The following is a 26,937-nucleotide window of genomic DNA, read 5'->3' on the forward strand; positions in this document are numbered from 1 at the left end:
CCAGCAGCTCTTCCTGTGAGCTGCTTTTCCCATGCACTGCTGCTCTTCCAAATTCCCCAGGATCAGCAACCTCCCTGCCCCACCAGTACCCACCACTGCTGTCAATGCCAGGGTCCATCTTGCAGAGAAGCCTCGGGGCTGACAGAAGGGAACTTCTTCTGATTCTATGCTCCAAGCCCAGAGTCCAGCGCCAACAAGACTCTGCTTTGGACAGAGGTGGCCCACCCCATCAGGTTTTCATCTTCCTACAAAAACGACTCTGGAGGAACCAACATAGTCTGCTATCTTAGTTCTTCTGACTAAATTAGCTGATTTGTAGCAACTTTATTCCACAAAATATAATTATTAAATTTCCATGCTGACCGCTTTCAGCTTTAAAAGCTCCATTATTTGCTGATTTAAAAAAAAAAGTCTAATCATTTAACCATCAAGGATTTTAAAAATTTCAAGTAAAGATCAAAAGCCAGTGGCTCAAAGGAACACAGGTAAAGCCTCTGAGTCAGAATTTTTTAATTTAATCTCAGCATGGTGACTGATCCCTAAGCAAGAAATTTTAACTCACTTTGCCATAGCTCTCCCATTAAAAAGAACAAAAAAGATATTAACACTGCTAACTCAACTTGGCTAATTGTTGAAGAAAATTACATCATTTATGAGGCTGTTATGAAATGTAAAACCCAAGCCATGACGATGAGGTCACAAGGAGGCAGGGTGTGGAGGGGAGCAGAGTGGTTAAGCTAACTCTTCAAATCAGCCTCCTGCGGAAATGCATTTCATGCGAAAACAAGATCTAACCTTCCACAGTGTTTTTAACAGATCACTGACAAGAGCAGTGGCTGAGAGGGACTGAGATTTCTGCTTCTTTCTTTTTGTTGCAGACAAAGCAATTTCATTGTTCACTCAAGAAACACTGAGTGTCTATTTTTGTTGTTTGGCTTTTCTAAATTAAGTGAACAAGTACTTATTGCATGTTCCCCGTGGCAGTTTCTTTTTTATAACATTTGTATCCAAAGAGGAAGAGCCAGACAATTCATTAGAACATGGCAAGATAACAAGGAGGGGATTGTACAGCTTGAGGAGATGACATTTTCATCCATAGCTGCTGGCCTCTGACCTGCTGGGACATGCTATTAACATGTGCCTGGTTCAGTGGGTTCACAGCTTATCACAGCTGTTTTAACTAAACTGGCTCACTAAAATAGACAAGGAAATTCAAACAGTTCTCAAAAACCAATAAAACAAATGGTGAAGCTGGCTGACACTTTTTACTCTAAAGAAAAACATTTAAGTACATAGTTGCATTGTAAGGTAAAAGCAATGATAATGTAGCATTCTGGCTAGACGTGACCTCTGGATTTCAAATTATCAAGACAGATTAATTTAAATATGCATCTTTATTCACTATTGTTAACTACGAATGTTGTTTTTCCTGTGAAACACTGGGTAGTGATAAGATAGTATGAAGCCATCACAATTAGTATGTTTAAGAATGTTTTATATTAGCCTTTATAGGGCCCATTTTTATTCTCTATTTAGAAGTATGTTTGGCAATGAGCATAATCAGTGATGTTATTTCTTTACAGAGTGTACATCAAAGTGGATTTACATATTGGGGCTGATGTTTGAAAGTTTTTATTCATTAGGTGTGTAATAAGAAAATAAATTGGAATTGCATGAAAGATTTCAGGAAATGAAGGTTAAAAGATTTTACTATGTCTGACTGAATACAAAGCACTATGGGCAGTCCCAGCTCAACTCCAAATATGGCCCTAAGACCTATGAAAAATTCCTCACACAGAATATTGCCTGTACTAATGGTCCATGTGGTAGTTTTCAAACAAACGTTAATACACGGACACTTTCTTTACTGAGAAGTAGGGACTTTCTCCCTTTGGATCTGGGCAGGTTTGTATCTGACTCAATAGGCTTTGTTGTCAAGGAAAGCCATTTATTGTTTTCCTGGCACTTTGGAGATGCGGGTTATGCCATGGCAGAAGCTAACAGGTACATATGTAGTTCAGGCAGCCGAAGGCAGCCACGTGGGCAGGGGCACATGCAGGTGAATAGCTCCGGTGGAGCCCAATCTTCAGAACCATACATGTAAGTGAGGCCATGCTGGGCCATCTGTCCCAGTCCATTCACCAGGTAACCAGCAGTACGTGACCTCAGGTGACATTACAAGTGCAGAAGAATCACCCAGAAGAGCTTTGCTGAAATGTCATACTCATAAAAATCTCAAGATTTTGAGGTTCTCTGTTCTGTAGCAATCAATGACTTTAATGGAATTTGTCATCACAAATGAGCTGGCATAATGAAAAGCTAAGCAGGTGGCACTGACTTTGAGACTGAGTGTAGACAAAAGATGGGAAGACCTTGAGGAGGCTTGCAGTGATAAAAGTGAGGAAAACGTTATCAGAAATTAAGAAATGATACTACTGGAATCTGGAGGGAAGCAGACTGATTTAGTGTGGAATTTTAGAAATATTGGTGCATGTGTATTGTGGAAAATAAAATGTACTAGTGGACTGAATCTAACTAAGTACATTTTCAGAAGAACATCAAAAGTTTTTAAAACTGTTTTATGAATTAAAGGAAAAGGTAGTTGAGTTTAAACAAAGGAAATTTGCAGTTTTCAAGGAGAATTTGGTGAAAACAAGGGACCCAATACTATCTCAGTTCAAAATTCGTAACTATTTCTCAATTCCAGTGACTGCCAGTAGAATGCTATCCAAGTAAAAAAAGGAAACCAGAGGTACAAAGATCAAATCCAGGGTGTTACAAGAAAGTTGCAACTCCACTGTGGAAGACTTGAGGTTGTGTCTCTTACAGAAAAATTTTATAAACGAACAAACAAAAAACCCCCTACTACATCCCAGGGATCTTAAGAGTACCTTACAGACTCTCTCTTCAAAGAGCAGGACTTTGAAAACCCTGAAGGCACTGTCCCTTAGCAGTCTCACCGAGACCCACTACAGACAAAGGGACACTTCAAAGATTTTTATGCATATAACTGTCTGGTAGAGTAAATTACAGAAGATTTATAGAAAACCCACAATATTTTTAAGAGAATTGTATTGGCAGAATATACTGACAACTCAGACTAACAGAGGCATGGGATAAAATATAATAGGGCTTTGGACTCACAAAACTCTATAGGTTAGAAACTTCTGGGACAACTGCTTTGCTATAAACAGAGGCTACTTCTTAGAGGAATGGAAAAGTGACTCAAATGGCACAACTACAAGTCTCCAACAGGAACTGGTAACCTGTAGCCTGTGGGCAAAAGTTATACAGTGGGCTGGTTTTAGATGTCCAGTGAACTAAGTATGTTTTTACATTTTTCAGAACTTTTTAAATAAAAGAATGAAGTTCAACAAAGACTACATGTGGCAAACAAAGCTAAAATACTATATTGCACTTTATGGAAAAAATATACTGACCTTCACCTAGAGGGTAAAGCCAGGAAACAGAGTCATTCTCAGGAAGCAGGAGGGGACCCTGATCATGGAGGGGTGGCCCAGGCCTGGCTGGATTTCAGAACTGATAAGGACTCAGGTCTCTTGCGGTTTAGCTGTACCTAAACCATCATTTTAGGTGGGAGGGGAGATAAGTGTTCTCTCTAGTTCGTTTACATTTGGATCAAGAGGGACGACACTGTCTTCGTGGAAATCTCACCTACAGTGGGATGGGTCTTGGTGGTGGAAATTTACAAGGGGCTGAGTAAAATTCACATAGAAAATACAAATACTCTGTTGCCTGAGCAATGGCCATGGTGATTTCAAAACATGTCGGAAAAATTCTTTTACACTTTTGTTATAGAGTGTGGCGTCTGTGTCCCCAGTCCTGGAATCTGAGAGGATGTTTACCTGCTCTGAGCTACAGAACACCAGAGAAGTTGCTACCCAGATTTTAAGGCAAGGCCAGAAAAAGCCATTGCAGTTTCTAACTGGCTCTTTAGAAACGTTTCCTCTGTGGGAAAGTCTCTGCCATGTAAGGTTTTATGACCCTCCTACCCTCCTACCCACCATGCTGAAGCACAGTGGGGCTGCTCTTCTTGGCCCAGACTTCATCTGGGCCCAGACTTCCTGCTGAGACATGAGACTGGTGAGTGAAGTAGTCCCGGACCATCCAGATCTTTCTGACACCACTGACACGATGAGGTTCAGAAGCCAAGTCCTTTCTGAATTCCTGACCTGCAGAATTTGTGAGATGAAATAAGATGTTTCACGCTGCTCGCTATGGGAGCATTTTGTTATGTAGCAGTAGGTGATGAGAGTTTGCCGTGTTCGCGCAGGACCTACTCCGTGGGGGGAGGTGCTGTGGACTCAGCCTGCGACCAGCTTGGGTCAGTGGAATGTTAGATACGACACAGGCAGAGGCTTGAAAACACTTGCAAAACTGGGTTTCTGTTCTCTTGCACCTCTACCATTGCCATGAGAAAACATACCTGGGCCAGCGCGGGGGGGCAAGGGACCTAGCAGCGAAGGAAAGGTCTCTAGCTGCTACTGCTACTTAGTTCCCTTTGTCTTCTTTATGCCTCTCCTAAGCCTACACAATTTTAATAGCACAGCTCGGATTCTATAACCGTAGAATCAACCTAGATCACTATCCCGTAAGGGCCCCGCTGCTGGATTTCTGTAGAATTCACATTCTGCATTATTCACTTGACAATTAATTGTACATTACTTAGAGGTGCTACTTGTTTGTGTTGTTCTGGGCCTCAACTGAACCCTGGGCTCACACATACTAGGCAAGTGCTCTACCACGGAGCGACTCCCCCAGCCTTCATCTTTACTTTAGGGTTTCACGTTTCAACTTGGGTCGGACTACTTCCCAACTCTCACCCTGGGCTCCAGAGCACTTGGCTCAGTTTCATACACGTAACAGTGTAGAAGGTGGCAGAGAATGAACCATAGCTTCGAAAGGGTCTCAGCCAGGCAGAGACAAGAGAATACGTACTTTGTAACTGTTTAGTATCATTTTCTATTCCTTCGAATTTGAAAGAATAATAAAACTCTTCATGGAAGATAATTGAGCAATCTGGTGTAGGGTCAGAGGGTGGGAGGGAAATCTACTGAAATCTCAGATGTTTTCAGTGGATCAGAGTCTTTATGGGTAAAAAGGTATTAATTGTTGTGGGGCTTGACTATCTGCCAAATGACTGATCATAACGGCATAGCTGTATTTCCCAATTTGGAGGTTTCGAAAGTCATTAGTAAACTGTGCAATGCTTACCAGGTGTGTGGTTAAAGCACGCTTACATAAAAAGCTTGCAAATATTTATATTCCATAGAAATCCTCCCACTGTATTTAGAGCTGAGACTGAAGAATCATTTTCCTTGAAAAGATTGCATTTCTCATGAAGAGACATTATATTTCTGAGAATCATACAGAGAAATGCTGTTCTGAATTATTTCGTCCCAAATTTTCTCCCAAGGGTATTACATCTGAGGACAATGGGGAGGTGAATTAGAGCAAAGAATCACCTGCCAAAAACTTCACGTTAGTGATAATGTATCACATCTATTTTTTAAAAAAAGGGAAAAACGGGAATAGTTTTTGAATATTTGTTGGGAAAAAAAGAAAGTCTTCTTTATATCCAATCTACTTCAACTTCATTTGCCAGGAGAGGTAAGCACATTTATTGGTTAACCATTCCTCTTACTTTGAAAAAGGAATCTATGAGTGGGATTTAACAAGTCTTTCTATCCAGAAATTTAAAAGGTGGCTAAATATGTACTCTACCCACTGCTGACGTGGATTTGGGTTGCAGGGTAAGGGGTGGTGGTGGGAGGGAACCCTTTCCTGAGGCCCATGAAGGGATGAGTCCAAGCCCTTTTTTATTAGGCAAAAGTCTGCCACTGTGCATGTGACAACACGAGATAGCTCGGAACAGCTCTACCCACAAAGAACGTCCTAAGTAACAGCACATGACCAAGGCCCAGCTGCAGAGCTGTCGTGAGCCGTGGGAACACTGACCAGAGTCCGTGCCCACGTGTACGGCAGGGCGCCTGACACTAAAGGTGAGTGACACTACTTCAAGTCTGACTGGATAGAGCTTCACCTCACATCACGTCCCCGTGGCCTCCACTGTCAGGAGCCGGCGGAACCCTTGAGAGGTGGAGCCAGACAGGTCCTCCGGTCACAGGAGATGTGCGGACCACAGGGCCCCCGCCTCCTGCTTTTTTGTCTCTGCTTCCTGGTCTAAGAGGCTCTACGCAACACGCCCACCAGAGACCAAAGAAATATGCAGCTCTGTCCAATGTCAAACAGGAACCTCCGAAACTGTGAGCCAAATAACCCTTCTCTCTAAGTTAATTTTCTCTGGTCTTTCAGTACAGTGATGGAAAGCTGCCTCTGCCACACACCCAGGGCACCCCGGAGAGCTGATGCAAAAGCTCCCCCTGGAGGACAACTGCAAAGCAACTGCAAGACGCCACTGCAGAGTTGAGTTTCAGAGGAAGACCAACTTTTTCAGGACAAAGGGGGAAAAGCCTTCAGACACATTTCTGCCAAAAATAGTCCACAAAATATTCCACGATCTTTTATTACTTAACAGCTCCTGCATGTGAACTGAAGCCCACGAGAAACCATACTGCCATGCTTTCTCTGCCACTCCCGGGACTCTTCTCCTTAAAGCCAAGTGAGGAAAAACATCATTACAACAATAAAGTTGACCCTGCTTCTACAGTGTGTGTGTGTGTATGTGTGTATGTGTGTGTGGGTGTGCAGGCTACTATGAACAATTAGCTGCTTTATGTTCCAAAAATGACATGAAGGGAAAATACTTCTTGACAAAAGGTTACTTAATTGGAAAAAATTTTTATTTGTTTAACAGAGAATTTGGAGATTCTGTTTCTAGTTCAAGATGAGCATACCACAGAGCTGACTCCTAATGAGGTTTTGAAAAGAATTAGATTTCCTTCTCGCCTCCAGCAGCAGGAACCCATTCTCTAGGATAAACAGGACCCCTTTCCAAGTGTGTTTTAAGGATGAGCTGTCCAATCTGCCCACATGCATCAAACAAGCAACCCTCCCGGGTATATTCCGCCCCGGAAGTGGCAGCTCACCTGCCAGGATGAGGGCTCTTGGTGGGACCGAGGAGAGGGCTTCATGCAGCTCAAGGAGCACCGGGCCTTGCAGGACTCAAATGGATCTGCTCACCTTGCCTCCACGTTCTCATCTATCCCCTGTGGCTGTCTCCTTTTTCCTTTAAGATGTGTGGAGACACAGTGAGCACAGTGAGCAACAGACAGCAGTGGTCAGTATTGAAAAAGAGAACAGGGTTTTCTCTCTATCGGGTTAGGCAAGCTTGGTTCCACTGGCACCTACTGAACCGGGACCCAGCAGGCAGTGTGGAGCCAGGACTGTCCAGCTAGATGCAGGATGATGACATTGCACATGCAAGGAAAAGCATGGGAGCTGTCATAAGAAGCAAGGAGCATCATAATTACACTATTAGCCATATTCATCATTACCATTATTAACCCTACTGATAATTAGCCTAGGAAATGAATTTCAGCCAGAGGCATTATTTTTTTCAGTGACACTATCCTTTAACTCAGTATATCTTTACCGCGTCATGGAGGGGACCTGGGATCAAGGAAGTCTTTAAACTTGGGCAAAATCAAGTAACAAAGGCGTGGTATCATCTAAAATAACACTGAGTTTGTTGAACTGTGTGTTATAGTTGCCAAAATTCTAGATTGAAGGAGTTGTCTTATGTGAAAATCAAACCATCCAGTGGTGCAATTTTACTCTTTTGGCCTTGATCAGCCTGACCAGGGGTACAATGATCACCTCTACCATGTAACTGCAGCATAATCCCAAATCCCATGTAAGCCCTGGTAACTCTTCCACACTTGTTTCCCCTAGGACTTCCTTCCCTCTCTATTCTTTCACCCCCTGAATGCTTGGCATCTGTATGCATCTGCCAATTAATACACGGGTGCTAGTTGTGAATCTCTAATACAAAAACCTGCTTTTAAGGATCTAGTTAATTTTTGAATTTTGATTTTTTTCAAAGTGTTTCCAGATTTGCAAAAGCTTCTGTTTTTTTCCAATTTGGCCAAACTTGGAAAAAAATAGCCTACTCTGGATTTTTAAAAAATGGAGCTATGGGGCTGGGGATTTAGCCCAGTGGTGTCATCACCTGCCTCACAAGTGCAAGGTCCCAAGTTCAATCCCCGGTACCAAAAAAAAAAAAGGAGCTATGCGAAGAGATACTACGAACATATGCGTCTTCATTACAGAATCTCCAGCTTCTCAGAAAAGAGTGCCTTCCTTCAACAGTGAGTCAACCTCCTCCTCCTCCTCCTCCTTTGTGTCTCACATTCTTCTAGGGCCGGCCTTCTAGTAATAGCTCAGCTAATGTTTATTGAGTAAATTAATGAGCACTAATTTAAAGATAATTGAACAATTACTAGGTAATGAATGATTTGTAAATTAGCAATTTACAATAAATTACAAATTATTTTGTTAATCAGTAAATAATTAAACTTCAGTGGAGATAACTAGAAGATATACAGTAAATAAACCAACAGCCAGAATAAGAAGACCCCCTAAAAATTAAAGGTCCAAACCACCGAATATTTGCACTAGAAAGAAATGTTTTTATTTTCCAACATTGTAAGATATAAATGGGGGCTGAAACAAAATTAGATAAATTAGTGAGTAGTGCAATTCTCAGTGCAGTCTTGCATAATAACCTATTATTAACAACAATTTAATATTCAACTGCTAAATGCCCAATTTAGAATCTTACTGTTAAAACACACTTGAGAGGATTTCTATTTAAGCTCCACTGTTTTGTAAATGAGAAATTTGGGTTCCCTTTCAGAGGTGCCACCTGCCCCAGCATACTGGCAAGTGCAGAATCCATGTTCTGAGTTCATTTGTTTTCTTTTCCTGCCTCTACCCACTGTTAACTCAATCTCTATTTCTCCAATGGCTACTATACATTCTTTCTACACACTTGGCCAATTTTAATGAATTCTGAGGCAGTGGGTCCCAAATCAATGAGAGTACATTTGTAACACTTACAAACTATGACTCTTCAAAATAGGCACTATAGATCGATTGGCTTCTGAATTGGCATGGCCTCCCCCTGAATGTTTTCTGCAACATTCATTTCTATTGATACTTCTCACAAGGAGGACAGCAGATCTGCCCGTAAATTCAATTTACTTCTCAGGCTTTCCTTTTAAATGTACCAAGAAAATCCAACTTCAATGTGTTCAGCCAGTAGTGATAGGAGCGATGTGGACTGCAAAGACTCCCAAAAAGAAAGTCAAATGGTTTCTTAAATAAAAAGCAGAGGAAATGATGAGGATAATTTTCCAACTAGGAAATGCTGTTGTCAGTAAAGCATCCAATACACGACTGATCAAAGAGGAGCATCACTAAAACAAATTTCTCCATCGTTTCTAGTGTGACTCTGATATTTTGCTAATGACTTAAAAGGGGAGGGTATATAATTTTCCTTCCCCATCTATTTCTCATTCAATGCATCTTGTTGAATAAGAGCATCAGCACCAAGTAATCTTGAATGATAATGCATGGGATGGATGAATATACATACATTATCCTAGAGTTCTGAATCCCCTGAACTTACTCACCCTGCTTGCAAGTCTTCCCCTATAGTTTCCATGTTATCAGCACAGAATGTTCTATACCACTTAATACGCCCAAGTACTTATCAAAGGCTAACTAATGAGAGCAAAGAAGGCAGAATTTTCTTTGGATTGGAGCAAAACACTTAGCCTTTAGGTATCAAAGGAGCTGAGTACTGCCATCTACTGGTCTGGGTAAAAAAAAAATTTGTTGTTTATTTGGTTTTTTTAATGCATCTTGAGTTTTAGCTTCCTCGTCTGAAAAGAAATTCACACTACCCTCTATCAACAGAGTTCTGGGGGCTAGATAATGTGTGTGAAATACCACTTTGTAAATTCCATGTACGATGCAAATCTCAGTGGGAAATTTCTTACGAATAACAAAACATGAGATTCTGGGGACGTCCTCAGGATAGTAACTGAACACGTTCGGGAAATTGTTCAGAGAAACCAAGCAGCCTCCCCGGTGTGTTCTGCAACAGCATCTGTTCTCTGCACCCAGCCACCATTTTATCCTACACTCTGCAACTGTCTACTTTCTAGGAGACAGCCTGGCCTCTGCCTGGGACGTAGTGGAGCCAGGGCTAAGTTATCTTGCCCCCTTCTCTGTGCTCACAGATCACCACTGTGAATCTATTACAGGTCGGAAGACTGGGGCTTACGGTCCTCCTAAATGACCAACGCAGGCCCACTCCAGTCCACTCCCAGATTTACCTTGCCATCCACTGTCAGACTGATAAAGAAGGACACTGTGTAACACGTGACCTTCTGAAACTGCTCACAGTGTGTTCTCTCTGGAAGGAACCTTAATGTCCTTGTGGCTTATGTTACCTGCTGTGTACCAAGCACTGGTGAAAGACGCTGAAAAAGTAATGAGTTGAAGAAAAGCTATGCAAGCTTCTCTTTTAGAAGAGCCTTGGAGAAGAGGGAGGTGGACAGAAAGAAAATATTCAGAGAAATCACATCACCCCCAAGGGGGTGCCTGCAGAGGACAGATAGGGACTCGGAGATGTGCGATTTATTCTGGTGCTCATTTACCCACAGGGTTGGGTTTGCTGCTGCGCCTGGCACAACTTCGGTGAAAGTGCAGGAATCCGACCACAATCACAGGTACAGATGCTAGAGTCAGAAAACTGTAACGACAGCTGAGGGCTTTGGACACGAAGATTCAGGGTCCCACAATGCTGTGCTTAGCATGTGCTCATGTGCGTGCCCACGTGTGCTTTGTGTGTGTGCATATACACATATTTGTGCATGTTTGAGTGTAGGGTAGAAAAATCCAGAATAACACCCTAAGAATGGGCATAGGCTGGGAAGGGTGGGTGGATGTTGAACTGAAAAGCAAATGGGACCAGGCATATGATTTTTCTGGAAGGTAGAAATATATACAATACTCACAGTATAAAGTATAAAGAGTCAAGGAAAATATTTTGGACTCAACTATTGACAAAGAGATGCATTAACAAGATAGCATTAAGTAAAAAGAGAAGGCTATGACACCCTCTAAGACAGGATGCTATTTCTTAATAATACATACATATGCAAAGAAAACAACCTGGAGGGATGCGGAGAAAGTGTTTGTGCCAATGATTGCATCTGGATGTTGGAATTAGAGAGGGGAATTTTGCACTCCTTTATTTTTGGTGTACCTATAGTTTCTAACTTTCCTACATTAAATGTACCAAAAAGGAAAAACACAGCACAAGGTTTTAAAAACCATGACTTCTAAATTTCTTTTGTAACATCACTGATTGAAACAGATTTGGACAGAGGAAAGAAGAGGTCAGAACAGGGGTTAGCAAATTGCAGTCGATGGGCCACATCTGCCCTGCTGTCTGCTTTTGTAAATAAAGTTTTATTGGAACATAACTACCCCATTCATCACCTACTACAAAGGTACAGCTCAGTAGTTTAACAAGAAAAATCTAGCCTGGACAATCAAATGCCTTATTCGACCCTTTACCAGAAAAAAGCTTTGCCACCCCTCACTAGTTGTGGGAGCTTGGGGAAGTCAGAACCTCTGTCTGAGTTCCCCCTTATAAAAACAGAGAAATAACACATCTTGACACTGTCATGAAGCTCAAATGAGCTAATGCACAGAAAGTGCTAGGCACTGCTTGGCACACAGTAAATGCCCTATAAATATTATACTTCTACTATTATCGACTTCCTTTGAACAGCATGCATTATTCCACTAATATTTTGTTTTGTTTTGTTTTGATTTTTGAGACAGGGTCTTGTTATGTTGTTCAGGCTGACCTTGAATTCACTACCTAGCCCAGGCTGGCCTCAAACTCATGATGATCCTCCTGTCTCAGCCTACCGAGTGCTGGAATTACAGGCGTACCATACCCAGATTTTCACTATCTTTTTTATTGGTCAAAATTGCTGAAAATTGGCAACTTTGTGTGGCTCAATGTAACTACACATTGGTTGGTTCTACTCTTATTTCTCCTGTTTACCTTGTTACCTCTGAGACAGCATCCATCAAGGTTAATCTGCCAAAAAAGACAGGAAACCAAACTCTAGTGTTGTTATATTAAAATTCAAACATTTGGATGGCTGAAACAATGTGCAATATTTGTGCTGCCCTTTGTTACTTATAATACAGAGGCAAATTAGCACTAATGTTCCCAAGATGTGACAGGCTCTGTGCCTCTGCCCATCACTCTGCACAGAAGCATCTCAGAGAAGGGATGCTCATAACCATCTGCACCCTGCAAAACAGTGCGTGGCTCTCAAAGTTCAGCAGACCCAGTGAGCTTCCCTCGCAGTGTGACAATCACCATGAAGGGGAGAGAGTCCCAGAAACAGTCTGCCAAAGCATCCTGGGAAGCCCTGCCTGAGGGAATGTGGGGCTCTGATACTGCAACACGTGGAAAGCCTGTCGAGCACACTTCTGTAAGTGCACTTGAAGATGGCATTTCGGGGCTCGTGCAGATCCAAAATAGTTCTTTTAAAAAGCAAAATGGGAATTCAAGAATGAGACAAGAAGACAGACTTGAACATCAATAGAATGTAATTAAAAGAGGCTACAGATAGGAAAAGTATGGAGTGAGCTTCAAAAAAAGAAGGCAAATCAGGAGACTGAAGAATTAATCAAAATGTTCTTATCAACAGAAATGAAGAAAGGCTTCAAGTTCAGTGCTGAGACTATCAGAGGAAGAACAAACTCCATTTAATCCAATCAACACTTATTAAATGCCTATTTTATGCTAGGCACTGGGCTATCACAGTTAGAGATGGTAAGACCAATCGGACGCCATTCCTACCCTGGAGTTTTGGGGCTGGAGAGGGGGAGATAAATATGTAACCAAATAACTTCGATAACACGTGATACATGTTATAATTTTAACAATAACGGATTTCATTCATTGCATAATGTATAAGAAACACAGCATGGAAAAGTTAATTCTGCCAGGACAGGCCAAAGGAGGGTAAGGTGGAGAGAACACTCTGAATTAGGCCACCCTAGGTGGATACTGGGTCAGGGACTAGAGCAACTGGAGCAGTTCCAGGAAAGGACAGATAGTACGATGGTTAAACATGGAACTGGGGGAAGGGTCTCACGTGCCAAGCTTAAGAACCGGGACTTTCTGCAGTAGGCATGAAGTCTGTGTGTGGCAGGAAATGTCCTAGTCAGGTCTGGTTTGGGAAAAACAGATGCTCTGCTAGAGTCATGAGGGAAATGTCCTAGGAGTATGTGATGCTGAGTCTGAGAGGTGGGATGATGTTTACAATAATCTTTATTATTCAAAAATGCACTGGATTTATCTCTATTAGCATAGTTCATGGTGCAGGGTGTTGCTTATTAAATACTTACCAAGCAACTAACTATAGACAGATAACAATGGACGAGAGGTAATTTGTATTGACCTCTTCTAATGTACCAGGAAGCATTCTGAGTATCACTCATGTTTTAACTCCTTAATCCTCCGGACAAGCTGATGCGGTCAGGCTCCCTGGTGGTGAGTGCCCAGCTACTTTGTGGACTCTGAGTGGCCTCTGAGCTCCAGCTTCATTCCCTGGCCACAGAGCATGCCTGATTGTTGACAGCTACTTAGTCTCTAGCCCTAAACAGTCCCAGCCTCTGACCAGAGTCCTTGGAAGGCTTCTTCTCAGCTCTCAGTGGAACATGCACTCAGAGAGCCTCCAAGAAACACTGAGTGCTATTAAAGATATTGAGCGTTTCCTACAATGGGGCTGCTCCACAGTAAATCTATTTCTTCTGCTCGAATCATCTGATTTATGAAACAAATAGTTCATCTGGTGACAGCTTCCACTCTTATCCTCCCCCAATGATTCCCACTAATATTAAATAAATTCTGCATTTGGAATAACAATAGCAGAAGTTTCTTTATGCTGGTCTACAAAGTAATGGTATTGTCTAATAAGAGTGGGAGAAATAAAAATGATGAATGTTTTTCTTAAAGCAAAATTTATTACACTTTTATATCCTAATTTTTTGGTGCTGAAATTCCTTTGGTTTCTAATATGGTGGAGAGCACAGTCTTAAATTTTAAAATATTAACGGATAAAATACAAAAGTGTCTGTTTCATTTATACTACTAGTTTCTCTTAGTTCCCAGAAAAGAAAGTTTTGTGCTAATATCTGTGTGTTTCTTCTTTGCAAGATAGAATCTTTCTTGTGCTGTCTTGTACTCTGAGTAACTACTTTGCAGATGATACACAGTGTATTAATTATTGTCAGTTTCATTATTTTTTATGAAATTTTATTTTACTTTTTCATAAAACAAAACAGTATGTTCTGCAGGCTAACTCATCTACGGCATCCAGAATTCCTAGATGCTCTGTTGCAGATCAGACTCAGACAGGCAGGATCTCAAGAAGGCAGGTGAGCAGTTATCTTGTTCATAGTAACCTTCTAACACCTGGTATGAATGCTTTGGTATCTTCAGACTATACTTTCAGTCAAAAAAATCATCTGGCAGATTTTCAAGCTCAACCTTTTATATATAACTATATTACCCTATATTATTGATAGGTGACTATAAAAGCATACGCACTGATTCATCCATCTTTAATCCAAAGAATCCAACAGCGAGGATGGAAATATGTAGAACATTTTCATTTTGCCCCTTTAAAACAGTAAGTTATTCTTAAAAAGTTGGAAGATACACAAGTTCATAGAAGTTGAATCTATTGATATATAACCTACATACCATAAATTCCCTACACTTGAAATACCAAAGATTGACAATTTTTAGTGTCATGGAAATAACCCTTCCTTCAAGTAGCCACTGACCTGTTACTACTGGAGGTTAATCTTGCCTGCTCTAAACTTCCTCACAACCAGAACCCTGTGTGAGTGTGTTTTACTCAGCACAGTGTCAGATTCATTTGTGTTATGCACATCAGTACTCCCTTTGTGTTGATGAAGAGTAGCTTTAATGTGTATTTGCCATAATCTGTTTCTTCTTGAGGGACCTAAGTGTTGGTTAGAATTTTTGGCTATTCTGAATACAGCACCTTTTAGTGGACTAGAATTTTTATGAACAGTTGCTTCCACTCCTTCTGGGGAAATACCTCAGAGTGGAATTGCAGGATCATAAGTTTGTGATGAACTTTATAAGAAACCTGAAGTTGCCTAGTCAGGTGGTATCATGTTCACAACAACGATGTACAAAAGACTCCTCTGTATCACACCCACACCGAAGTCTAGCACTGTTATTTGCATTTAAACCTTTCTACATGTATACAGTGACATCTTGCTGTAGTTTTATTTGCATTTTCCTGAAGACTTAACATTGCTAGCCATAATTTCACATGCTTACTGCCCAGTCTTTTATTCCCCCGTGAAGGCTGGTTCACATCTTTAGTGGATTTTCTATCCACTTGTTTGCCTTGAGTTCTAAATGTTCTCTGTATATTCCATATACATTTCTCATGAGTAGCAAATACTTTCTTCTTGTCTGTGATTTGGCCTTTTTATCACCTTGATGAATTCTTTGAAGAGCAGAAGGTTTTAACTTGGATAGACCAACTTATCAATTTTTTCTTTTAAAGTCTGTACTTCTGGGCGCTTGTTTAACAGTCTATCTCCGTGGTTGTGAAGATTTTCTCTTATGCTTTGTTCTAGATATTATATTGATTTAGGTTCTGCGTTTAGATATATGATTTATCTCAAGTTGAATTTGGTGTATAGTGTGACATAGGAGTAGAAACTCATTTATCAGTTGTTCTAGTATCATTTACTGAAAAGACTGCTCTTTCATTGAATTCCTTTGGCACCATTTTTGGAAATCATTTGGCCACATTGAAGTGTGGGTCTATTTCTGGAAATTCTATTCTATGCCCTTGACTTATAAGCCAGTCTTTATTTCAGCACCATATCGTCCTAGTTATTCTAGCTTTATAGTGAGGTGATTTGGTACTTAAAACTTTGTTCTTTTTACTGAATTGTTTCAATACTCTTGCCTCTTTCCATTTCCATATTAATTTTATTTGCACAGTCATATAAATTCTGCAGAGATTCAGATTGAGATGACAATGAATCTATACATCACGGAGAGAATGGATGCAATTTTGATGTTACATTTTTCAGCACACAAATGTGGTATTATTTCACCATTTATTTAGAGTCTTGATTTCTCTCAGTAATATTTTGCAATTTTCAAGGAAGTCTGACATATACTTTATTTCATTTTTAGATGTTAATCGTGTATTAGTTCTCATGGAATTTTTCCCTGGCATTATTTATCTGAGGTTGTTTCTTCTTAAGATGTTTACATAAACAAATATGTCATCTATGGGAAAAACATTTTACTTCTTCCTTTCCAATCTTCATGGATTTAATTCCTTTTCCTGCTTTATTTCATAGCAAGGGTCTTTAGTTCATCATTTAAGAGTAGGGAAGAGACACCCTTGCTTTATTCTGGATTATAGAAGAAAAACATTCAGTCTTTCACCATTAAGGATGATGTTAGTTATAGGTTTACCACAGATGCTCTTTATCAGAAGTTTTCTTTTATTTTTAGTTATCTGAGAGTTTTTTTCCAGGAGAAAATTCTGAATTGTATCAAATGCTTTAGTGATCTATAAATCTCGATTAGGTCAAATTGACAATGCCGTTCAGGTCATCCATATCTTTACTAATTTACTCCTTGCTTTGTCTATGCACCAAGGAAAGTGCTGTTGAAGTCTACAGCTAGAATGAATTTATCTATTTCTCCTCTGAATTCTATCACCATTTGCTCCATGTATTTTGATACTCTGTTCTAAGGTATACAAATCTTTAGGATTCTGATGTCTTCTTGCAGAATTAATCACTTTATCTTCCTACAATGTCTTTTCTTATCCTTTTCACTCTTCCTTGTTCTAGTCTGCTTTGTCTCAACTTAAAGCCACTCAGCCTTTCTTTTGATTGTGTTAGCATGGTCTAATTTTCTCTTGCACCTTACTTTTTAACTTATCTGAAGAACGTTATAAACAGCAGACAGTTTGACTTTTTCACCCAATATGAAACCTCTCTTTACTGCTGATATCTAACATCTTTAATAATTTTGTTGCTTTTTTCTGCCTTCTCTGATTCTTATTGAGCATTTGAAATAATTTCATTTTACCTTATTTCTAGTCATTAATTTTTTTAAAGTTTTGTTAGTAGTTTTCCAATAGTTAATAATGTTTTTAAATAATTAAAATCTACTTTTAAAAAATGACATTCTAGGTTGCATGTGGTGCACATACCTTATAAAAGAGCATTCTCTATTCCTCCCACCATTTCTTGTGACATTGCTGTTATTCATCTAACTAATTTGCTATAAAAACCTATATAATGGTGTTATTGCTTTAAGCAGTTATTGTCTGTACCAATTAACAAGAAAAATAATTTATTTTACCTTTATTCCTTCTGAAGGATACTCTTCCTGAGTAGAACGGAAAATATTTTTTACTCCTTTAAAGGTTTCATTCTACTCTTTTCTTGCATGGGGGATTTCTGATGAGAAGTCTCTTGGAATTCTGATTGTTTTTTCTGAACAGGTAACAGGTACGGTTGTGTCCTCTAAACGTTTCAGATCTGTGGTTTGATATGTTATTAGCTTTGGAACGCTCCCACTCATTGTTACCTGAACCAGGGATGGCGAACCTTTCAGCACTTTCAGTGATGCCAACCGCCTCCTGCAGCTCACATGCCATAGCTGCACCACCATTGACCTAAACTTTCCTTTCTATCCTCTTTTTCTTTTCTGTTATTCCAACAATGCACATATTACCTCTCTTCCTATTGCTTCAGTTACGGGATGTTGTGCTCCATGTATAATTTCCCCCCTCTGTGTTTTGTTTGGAGTAGTTTCACTAGGGGCATCTTCCAGTCCATGATTCCTTCCTGAGCAGTGTAGTCTGTGGATGACCTCAGTGAAGGAACTCTTTACACCTGTTACAGGGGTTTTTGATCTTTTTTCCAGCATTTTCTTTTGATGCTTTATTATAATTGACATTTCTATGCATACATATGGTATTAAGGTATTAATCAGTTACTTTAAATTAAATTTCTGACAAATACAACATCTGTGTCATACCTAAACCTGGTACTGCTGATTGTTTTATCTCTTTAGTCTGTGGTTTTTTTTTCTTGCCATGCTTATAAGTTTTTGGATAAATATCTGGCAATAGGAACTCACTTAAATAGGCTTTAGTGTAAGATTTATGCTACACTGGCCAAAAGTTGAGCTGTGTTTAATTTTTTTCATAGCCATAGGTTCCAAAATACTTAAATTCTTGTAAAATGGCTTGCTTTTCTTCTTCTCTTGGCTTTGGTCTTCCTTTTGTTCTGCTCCCCAGAGTATCTTTAGGCGACTTCAGCTGTACTCTGTTGTTACTGATGGCCTATGATAATGATTCTAGATTATGGGGTGCAGTTGTATTTAGATTAAATCCTGTGTCTCTGAGATGCGGGTTTTTAATAGTGTTTCTGTCCACACAGAATTAGGGCTTGAGTTTTCACCCTTGCCCCTTATTTACTTTCTCAGCTGCAGAATAATTTCCAGACTATTTCTTCAAAGCCCTCTTTTGTACTGACTGTGGTGTGTGCTTATGCGTGATGTTTTCCCTAGGCCAGATTTGATTTGCATTTTATCAAGGAAGTCTAGGCCTACATTGATGAGGGACATTAATCTATACCAGTGATGGAGAATACTTTAGTTAGAGCTTTCAGTGGTAACAAACAGCCCACTGCAGCCCAAGTGTCCTAGGTTCGCCACCACTGGTCTACATCGTGCCTTTCCGTAATATCTTTGTAAGGCTTCGGTACATGGGTTACTGGTCTCACAAAATGAGATTGGAAGTCTGCCCCTCTTCCTCTCCTTCCTGAGAGAATTTGGTGAAGTTTAGTATTGATTCTTTCTTGACTGTCAGAATTCACTGGAAAAACCTTCTGGGCTTAGAGTTATTTTTGTGGGAAAATCTGAGCAAAATTTTAATTTATTGAAAAATATGTGGATTCCTAGTTTTTTAAAAATCATTCTTGAGTCAGTTTTAAGTTATGGTTTTTTTTGAAATTTATCCATTTTACACAAGCTGTTAAGTATATTGGCATAAACTTGCTCATAAAATGTCCTACTATTTTTTGGTGTATGTAGAACATTTAGTGATAACTTTCTTTCTTTCTTGTTCAGCTCAGCTAATCATTTATCAATTCTACTGATCTTTCAAAAATTGTCTATATTCCTTGTACATTTTCTGTTTCAAGGGTTTCAGCTTTAAATTTATTATTTTCCCCTCCTAATTATTTTGGGATCAGTGTACTTTTTTCTTTTTAAATTCTATAATAAAAATTGAATTCATTGATACCTAGGTTTTTTTTCTTTTCTAACATAAGCAGCGAATGCTGTAATTTTCTCCTAGGTTCTGCTGTAACCACATAATGCAACTGTTTGAATGTTGCTACATCATTCAGTCCAAAATATTTTCTAACTTAGTATTTTTTTTCTTACCGACATAGTTACTTAGATACATGTTACATTTCCAAGCATTTGGGAATTTCTTGATAGCTTATTAATGATTGCTAATTTAATTCTGTTGCAGTTAGAGAATATGTACTTTAAGATTTCAGTTTTTGAGAAATTCATTTATCTATCACCTAGCATATAGTATATCTCAATGAATAATTCTCTTCAATTTGAAAAGAATATATATTCTGAAGTTGCTGAGCCTAGTGTAATACCTTGCACATGGTTGGAGCTACCTAAAATTTTTAAATAAATGAATTAACTACAATTTAACAAATAAATGAAGTGAGAAGTAGGCTGGCCCAAGGGGCTCAACTAAGCTGTTTTGAGGGAAGGGAGGAAGCCAGTGTAGCTAGACTGGAGGCGATGGGATGAATGTAACGGAAGAAGTAAATGTCCAGGGGATATCAGACACATCTGGCTAAACCAGAGCCAGAAAAGTCCGTATGTAGAAGCGTGCAAGGGAATGTCTTCTGAAACAAGAGAAGGAAGGAGCAGAGAAGTGAGGTGGAGGGTCAAAATTTTAGGGAAATCCCATCCGACAGCTACATCTTCTCAGTGCTGCAGGAAGGAGGACATCTGTGGAGTCAAAGAAGGAACCTAGGAGGAAACAGCTTGGCTCTCCAGCCAACAGTCCACCGGGATGAAAGAAAGGATTGGGAGACGTCACCGTGTTTCCACGGACACCCGGCAGGAAGAATCTAATGGCAGTAGTCAGCCATGGCTTTCTCCAGCCTGGGCTTCTAACCTGGGAAACTAAACAGAGGCTACAGATATATTTCAGTTCAACTTGAGCATGAACTTTCTAATAATTAAACCGATCTCCTATCAATTTAATACGAGAAGTCCAGTCCCAGGGATCACAGGATGGGATACCTAACCCACATGAGAACTAAGGAAGGTCTTCTCTAGGAGGTGGCATCCAAACTCAATCCAGAAGGAAAGCTGGGATTATCGAGGTGAGTGGGTAGGCTTGAGGATGACACAGGGAGAATGACATTTGAGAGCCCTTCCAAGTGACCAGGCAGACCCGCAGCTAGGAGGAGGAGGGAGTAAAGGAAACCAAACATCAAAACCACCACCACCAGCACCAGCACAAAAATTCAAGACAGGAAAACAGAAGACAAACACAGGATGCTGTTTAAAATGACAAGATGCTTGTCCCTGGAGGAGCTTGGGCAAAGGCTGGTTGACCACACGGCAGGGATGCTGGGAAGGACAGGCAGGGAAACATCTGGTTGGATGACTAGGGGCACACTCATCCTCCACTCTTCCTGGGCCCTGGTGGAGGGAATCCCGCAAATCACGATGCTGCTGGACTCGCTCCTGCTCCCCACGTGGTGTTCTCAGCCCAGGCCCACACTGTGTCTCCTCCTGTCACCTGTGCACCTCGATGTGTGCAGTGTGCCTTCTGCCATGAAGTAAGGGACAGTGCCCAGGTCACCAGAGACTGGGATGCTGAGTGAGGCAATATTCTTAGCCAATGCGCTTTTAGATACCTAAATATCATTCTCTAAAAAGCTTTATCAGGGATGAATCTGATATTTTGATGTCCATTTCTCTAACTCTTCTGTTTACTTCTCATTGAAAAAGATATTTTTTCACTGACTCCATAAAACCATGGATCCTGCTGAAAGCTCTTTTCACCATTCAGAATTCCATCACAAAAAACAACTTCTCAGCTAGGCCTGGTGTTGCGCGCCTGCCATCCAAGGGCTCTAGGAGGCTGAGGTAGGTAGGAGGATCCAAGTTCAAACCCAGCCTGGGCACTTAATGGCATTGTAAGACTCATCTCAAAATAAAATGAAAAATTAAAAAATTGGGTTCTAGCTCATTTGAAGGCCCTGGGTCTAATCCCCACTACTGCCAAAAGAAAAAAAATAAAAAAACAAAGAAAAGAAAATTTCATACTTTTGGTTAAAGAATGCTGAGGAATACTTTTTAAAAAGTTAGTTAATAAGTAGAAATTAAGCTTTCCATCAAAGACAGTTAACAATGAAGAATAAGTGCTATTACTGGAAAATTAGCTTATAAGAAATAAGAAATGTCCCAACAATGTCAGGAACTTTACAATGTAGATTTAAAATAATGCTCATGGCTCCATACAAAGTATAGAGCAGTTCAGACAAAAGAGAAATGACACCAAATACAAAGATATAGAGACGTAGAGCACAATATCCAGAGGGAAAAGCAATGAAGGAGAGAAAATGTACAGACAAAGCGCTGCGGTAGTTAAATACATCCACACTTTATTTGGCTATACTGGATTCTAGGAAGTGGTATTCTCGTAGGTACATCACAAAAGTAATTATTCCACTTCTTTTGACACTTGTTAACTACACACTCCATTGGTCTCTACAGGGAACGCTAACCATAATAAAAGACTCAGAAGACAATAGCAGAAAGATAAAGGGGCAAAAAGGTTCAGAAAAACCAGCACCGAATGGAATAATGTTCGCAAATGCACAGAGCTACATTCTGAAGGCTTGAAAATGACAAAGTGGTTTCCTTTTATTCAACAGCCTAAGCAGAAGTGCCAAATTTCAGGGTGCTATGTCTCAGTGGAATACTTTTAGAAGCGGAAAGAGGTGCAAACAGGTAATGGCTGAAACAGAAAAAAGGGACAAGAGGCGTTCATCTATTCTGTAGACCATTTAGAAATATAACAGATCGATACAGACCTTTTGTAGGGGATGCTTAAATGGTAACTATTTATTCCTGCAGACAGTGAAAGGACACCCTTTATACATTCCAAGTGGCTTTTAAAATCTATTTTATATTCTGGGGAGCTGTGAAGGCCACACCCATGAAAATAAGTCTTTAAAGCTGGCAGGGAAAAAGACCTTCACAGAAGAGGATTTGAAGCCAGAGGAGTTGAGGTGATTTAGCAACCACCACAGGCAGAATACCAGGCACAGCCAGGGGCTGAAATCTCCTCCAGCCTGCAAAGATTCTTAACTGTGCATAGAAGAGAATCTGGAAGTTGCCTGTGAGCTTACTCCTGGTCCCAGTAGAGCCTCCTCATCAGCATGCATGGCAGGACTCAGAAAGCTAGGGGAAGACCCCTTCAAGCACAGGAAAATAGACAAATTTCTTTCCTTCAAGCCTAATCTGGTGATTTAAATCTACATATCCTAATGCCTCTCGGTGTTCTGGCCATCTTACTCTTTTTAAAGAAAATTTCTGCAGGGAGCTAACACAAGTAATTTCTCTTCTGATTAAACACTTTTGCCACAAAATAGCAGGTGCCTTATGAACACAATGCAATTATCAAAAATTTTAATAGGAAATTTAGAAAAGGTTTAGAACACTGGTAGGTTAAAAGTATCTAAAATTTTCTTAGGCTTCGAGCAACAGAGGGGATATTTGTTTAGAATTTAAAGTCCTTCAAACAAAAGGCATAAGAGAAAATGTTAGTAGAGTGGAATTGTTTGTGCAAACAAATACAAGAAAAATTTCTAACTACGAGGATTAAAGGATGATTTTAAGAGAGCTTAAAATCTTGCAAACACAAAAATGAACATGCACTTCAGATTTTAATTTAACTCATGAATGGGGAAACTAGCTCCAAAGAGAATCCAAGCTGCAGATGCAATTAAAAGTCAGGAAGGCTAAACTCAAACTATGAATGAAAGGGAAGATTCGGCTTTTCAATAGCAATAGACAAGAATTTGGTTATATGACAGAACCCCATTTTCTGCAGGGGAAACCCTCCTAGATAGGAGGTGCTTGAAACCACAGCCACTATGGTGTCCTCTTCATACCATGTTTTTCCTATACATACTGATGATAAAGTTTCCTGTATAAATTAGACACAGTAAGAGATTAACAACAATAACTCATAAAATCAAACAACCTTAATCATAGACTGTAGTAAAAGTCATGTGAATATGATCTCTCTCTCTCTCTCTCTCTCTCTCGCTCTCTCGCTCTCAAAATATGGAATTTTCCATTTAATATTTTCAGGCCACAGTGGACTAAAACCACAGAGAAAGAGAGAGAGAGAGAGAGAGAGAGAGAGGCTACTGTGTTGCCATCAGTTATCTGCAACTTACACAAGTTATTAAATTGCTTCCTGGACTCAGAATTAGATGACACAAAATGGTGTGATATAGATGATCATGCAGAGTTTTCCAACAAAGCACAATTTTTTTCCGCACATAGGTCACTGAGTATCTTATTTACTTAATATCAAAATCTAGTACATAGTTGATGCTCCATAAATATTTGCAGAATTAATCATTAAATGTATCAGCCCTTTCAATCATCTAACAACCCTTAATGATAAATGGTATTCTACTGACAAGAAGCGAACTTGCATGACATTAAATAGCCACTCTGTCTTCAAGGTCGGGGTAAAGAACAGCAGGGAAGATCTGACTTAGACCTATGATCAGAAAACCCATCCCACTTTTTCTTCTTCTTTTCATTTAATATTACGTCCTTTTTATTTGTCATCACTGGAACATCTGTCTTTAACTCAAGGGATGCTGATTAACATGCTTCCTTAATGAGCACAATATTGAGACCCTTTCTTTAAGAAAAACAAATGAACAGCAGCACTCAGGAGAATCAAACCATAAACCCATGCTGTACACAAACAACCTTATCTGCAGCCTTGCAGATTGGCACAGGGTATTTACCAGCCTGGACTGTTTCGTTTCCCCTTTAGGTCTCCCTTCTCACTTTCAGGAAAACAGAGCTAGATGAATTCAACACTGTTTATATGTTCTGTTTTCTTTTCACAGCAATCAGGATAACACCTAGGAAAACAGCACCAGTTCACCTTCATTGTATACTTACAGTAACTCGGCTCCTTTTGAAGCAACCCTACCAGCTAAGTAGTATAATCATCTCCTTTTCACTGCTGGAGGAAGTTAAAGTGCACGAGCAACCGTCCTCAAATCGCCAGCCATGTTTTTGCAGCTCTGGGCATTGCCCGGACCTTGCTAAGTCACTCTGGTGTCTGCACAGCCTACTGAGGTTTACCCTGCATCACTTTCTGATTTTCTGCAGATGTCTTCACCCTGGTTATCATCCTAGCCCCAAAGGTACTGGGATTCCCAGAGCGTCCAGCACTGTGGGCTGGTAACTGTGCACTGGCTCCAGTTCTGGGAGCTTTTCTGGTCACTGGCACTTGGGATCATTTGGGTACTTTATCTTCATCCGGACAAAGGCACGGGCCAGAGAACAGGAGAGGGAGGTCTTCTGAGGCCTCCAACAGGAAATCAAGAAGATGCAGACCAAATTCCCTTCCTTCTTTGCTCGACAGAGAATAGCTGCCCTTAGAGTGAAGCAAGAGTATGTCTTTCCACACCTCCAGATGAGATCTGACATAACAACAGCACCATGCTGCAAGTTGAGGTGTCCTGTGTGATTTATCTTCATGACAATCTTCGGAGACAGGCTCTATTATCATCCTTATTTTGGAGAGGAGCGTCCGAGGTAGAATAACTCACCCATGGTAAGCAGTTTGCCCAAGATCCCAAGAAAGTTGCAAGTTAGCAATACCGGATGTGTTCCATGGAGACCAACCGTGCCATAAACAGCAATATGACAATTGTTGCAACACATGCCTCTTCCCACACTCGCTCTATCACTTAGCAGAGAACCTTGGCAAGTGGTACCCTCACCTCCATAGACACTGAAGCCTTCTTAGGGGTACACTGCTCATCTTCCACAAGCCATTACTAAGCTTTCCATTCCCTCCAGGGCACCTCATAATTCTCAGCCCCAATAAAGGACAGCACTGCTTTCAAATAAGATCGTGAGAAGACTTTGTCATTACTATCACACAGTCTAAATATTAAGCAGCTACTGCTTGATGAGGGGGCCCATAATCAGGCAAATAATTACTAATGGACTGATCACTTTCTGGGTGCAAAAACTGACCCTCTATGGGGTTTTCTTATATCCTGATAGAAGAACTAAAAAATCAAATCTAGACACTTATAATCTAAGCCAAGTGCCCTCACTACCTTCATGGTTTCTGAAATTTCATCCAAAAGAGTCAATAGCTTTAGTTGTGGGGAGAGAAAAAGTGCCATAAAAGATGATTTTCATATTTAAGTTAGGAGAGTTTCACTCTCCTGTTAACAGCTTGTTCTTCCTGTATTTAGAGATTACCAACTTGGTCAGCAAGAGTCTAACTTAGCTCAGCATTTTTTGAGTATTCACTGCTACAACCTTCTTTCCAAATCTGTTTTCTGGATGAATGGAATATGGGAAACAGACAAAAAGGGAACTGGTTTGGGTGGCAAGCACATCTCAAACCATAGCATTACCATTGTCCTCTTGGCAGCCAAGGGCACCAGGAAATGCTCTGAAAACCACCAAGCACTCCTTGCTCTGGGGGGTAAAGGGATCAGCTCTGATCTCACGGCCATAGTCAGGAGTGAACTGCAGAAAGAAATGCTGTGTAGATACTTTGCTTCATGCATCCCTTTCCAGAGCAATAGGAGAAACTGGAAAGAGAGGTCAGGATTTCTCAAAACAGAAGATGGATTTGGAAGAAAGCACGGCACCTAGCATGCTCAGTGATTCCAGGGAGAGTCATTCTTCCGCTGCAGCATCAGTTTTCCCAAAGCAAAGGGAGGAAATGGACTAAACTCCAGATTCTCAATATCCTTCCTTGCCCCAAGGCCACAGAACAGCACTCCTTGGCCCTCCCGTCCACTGCAGTGTTTGAAGGAAGGAGGACCGCCCACCTGCAGGCAGGACCGCAGCATGGAAGACAGGCAAGATCTGGAAGAGACCCTCTTCCTCTGATCTGCTACCACTGTGGGTGGGTGGGTATTTGCTGCTTACTCACCGAGCCCTCAACTAAGGGACCAGATCCTGAGGTCATTTCAGTTCATATACTGTCCCATTTTCTGCTTCCAAGGGCTTCTTGACCTCTACATGTAATAGTGAAATACTCTGGAGCTAATGAAGTCTTAGCTGGTGCCGTAAAGGGATTCATCTTCAGGGCAGTGAGTTGTTATATTGTTCTTAGGAACTCAGAACATCCCTGAGTGTGGATGTGAGAGGTGGTCAAGGGACTGGATCACCACAGGACAGGAATGGAGGGAAACTGACTCTTCTATGTTACTGGACACACGAATAGCTTTCCATCCAGAAAAGTCAATACACTGTAGCCTAATGAACAATAACAACAAAAATTTTCCTAAGTAAACACCGTGCCCACTTAGAAGATCCCCACCAGACTTCCTTTTTTTTAGGACTAGAATGCTCATTTTCTCTAGGACCCTCCAACCCCTCACTCTGAGCATACGTTTATATTAGACACTCAAAGCCCACAGTTTTCTCTCATAACCACTTGTGTTTGTTAAGTATCATGGCTCAAGTGCTTCAGAGTT

The 26,937-nt window shown here is 40.5% G+C and overlaps 1 protein-coding gene across 16 annotated transcripts in view; it reads right to left on the reverse strand.

The window, feature by feature from the left end:
* Positions 1-26,937, reverse strand: part of Samd12 (sterile alpha motif domain containing 12) — a 422,167-nt gene that overhangs the window by 251,976 nt on the left and 143,254 nt on the right. Inside the window, exon 5 of one of the 16 annotated variants that reach the window (XM_087190718.1) lies at positions 235-26,716. The exons of the other annotated variants lie outside the window; for them this stretch is intronic. Within the exon in view, the coding sequence (XP_087046844.1) occupies positions 26,661-26,716 (56 nt within the window). The 3' untranslated portion in view covers positions 235-26,660. Of the gene's footprint in view, positions 1-234; positions 26,717-26,937 lie in introns of those variants that run through there. 16 annotated transcript variants of the gene reach the window in all.

Source organism: Heterocephalus glaber, unplaced genomic scaffold (genome assembly GCF_053883595.1).
Source record: "Heterocephalus glaber isolate CG9 unplaced genomic scaffold, H.glaber_assembly_v1.0 deba00001555, whole genome shotgun sequence".
NCBI lineage: Eukaryota > Metazoa > Chordata > Mammalia > Rodentia > Bathyergidae > Heterocephalus > Heterocephalus glaber.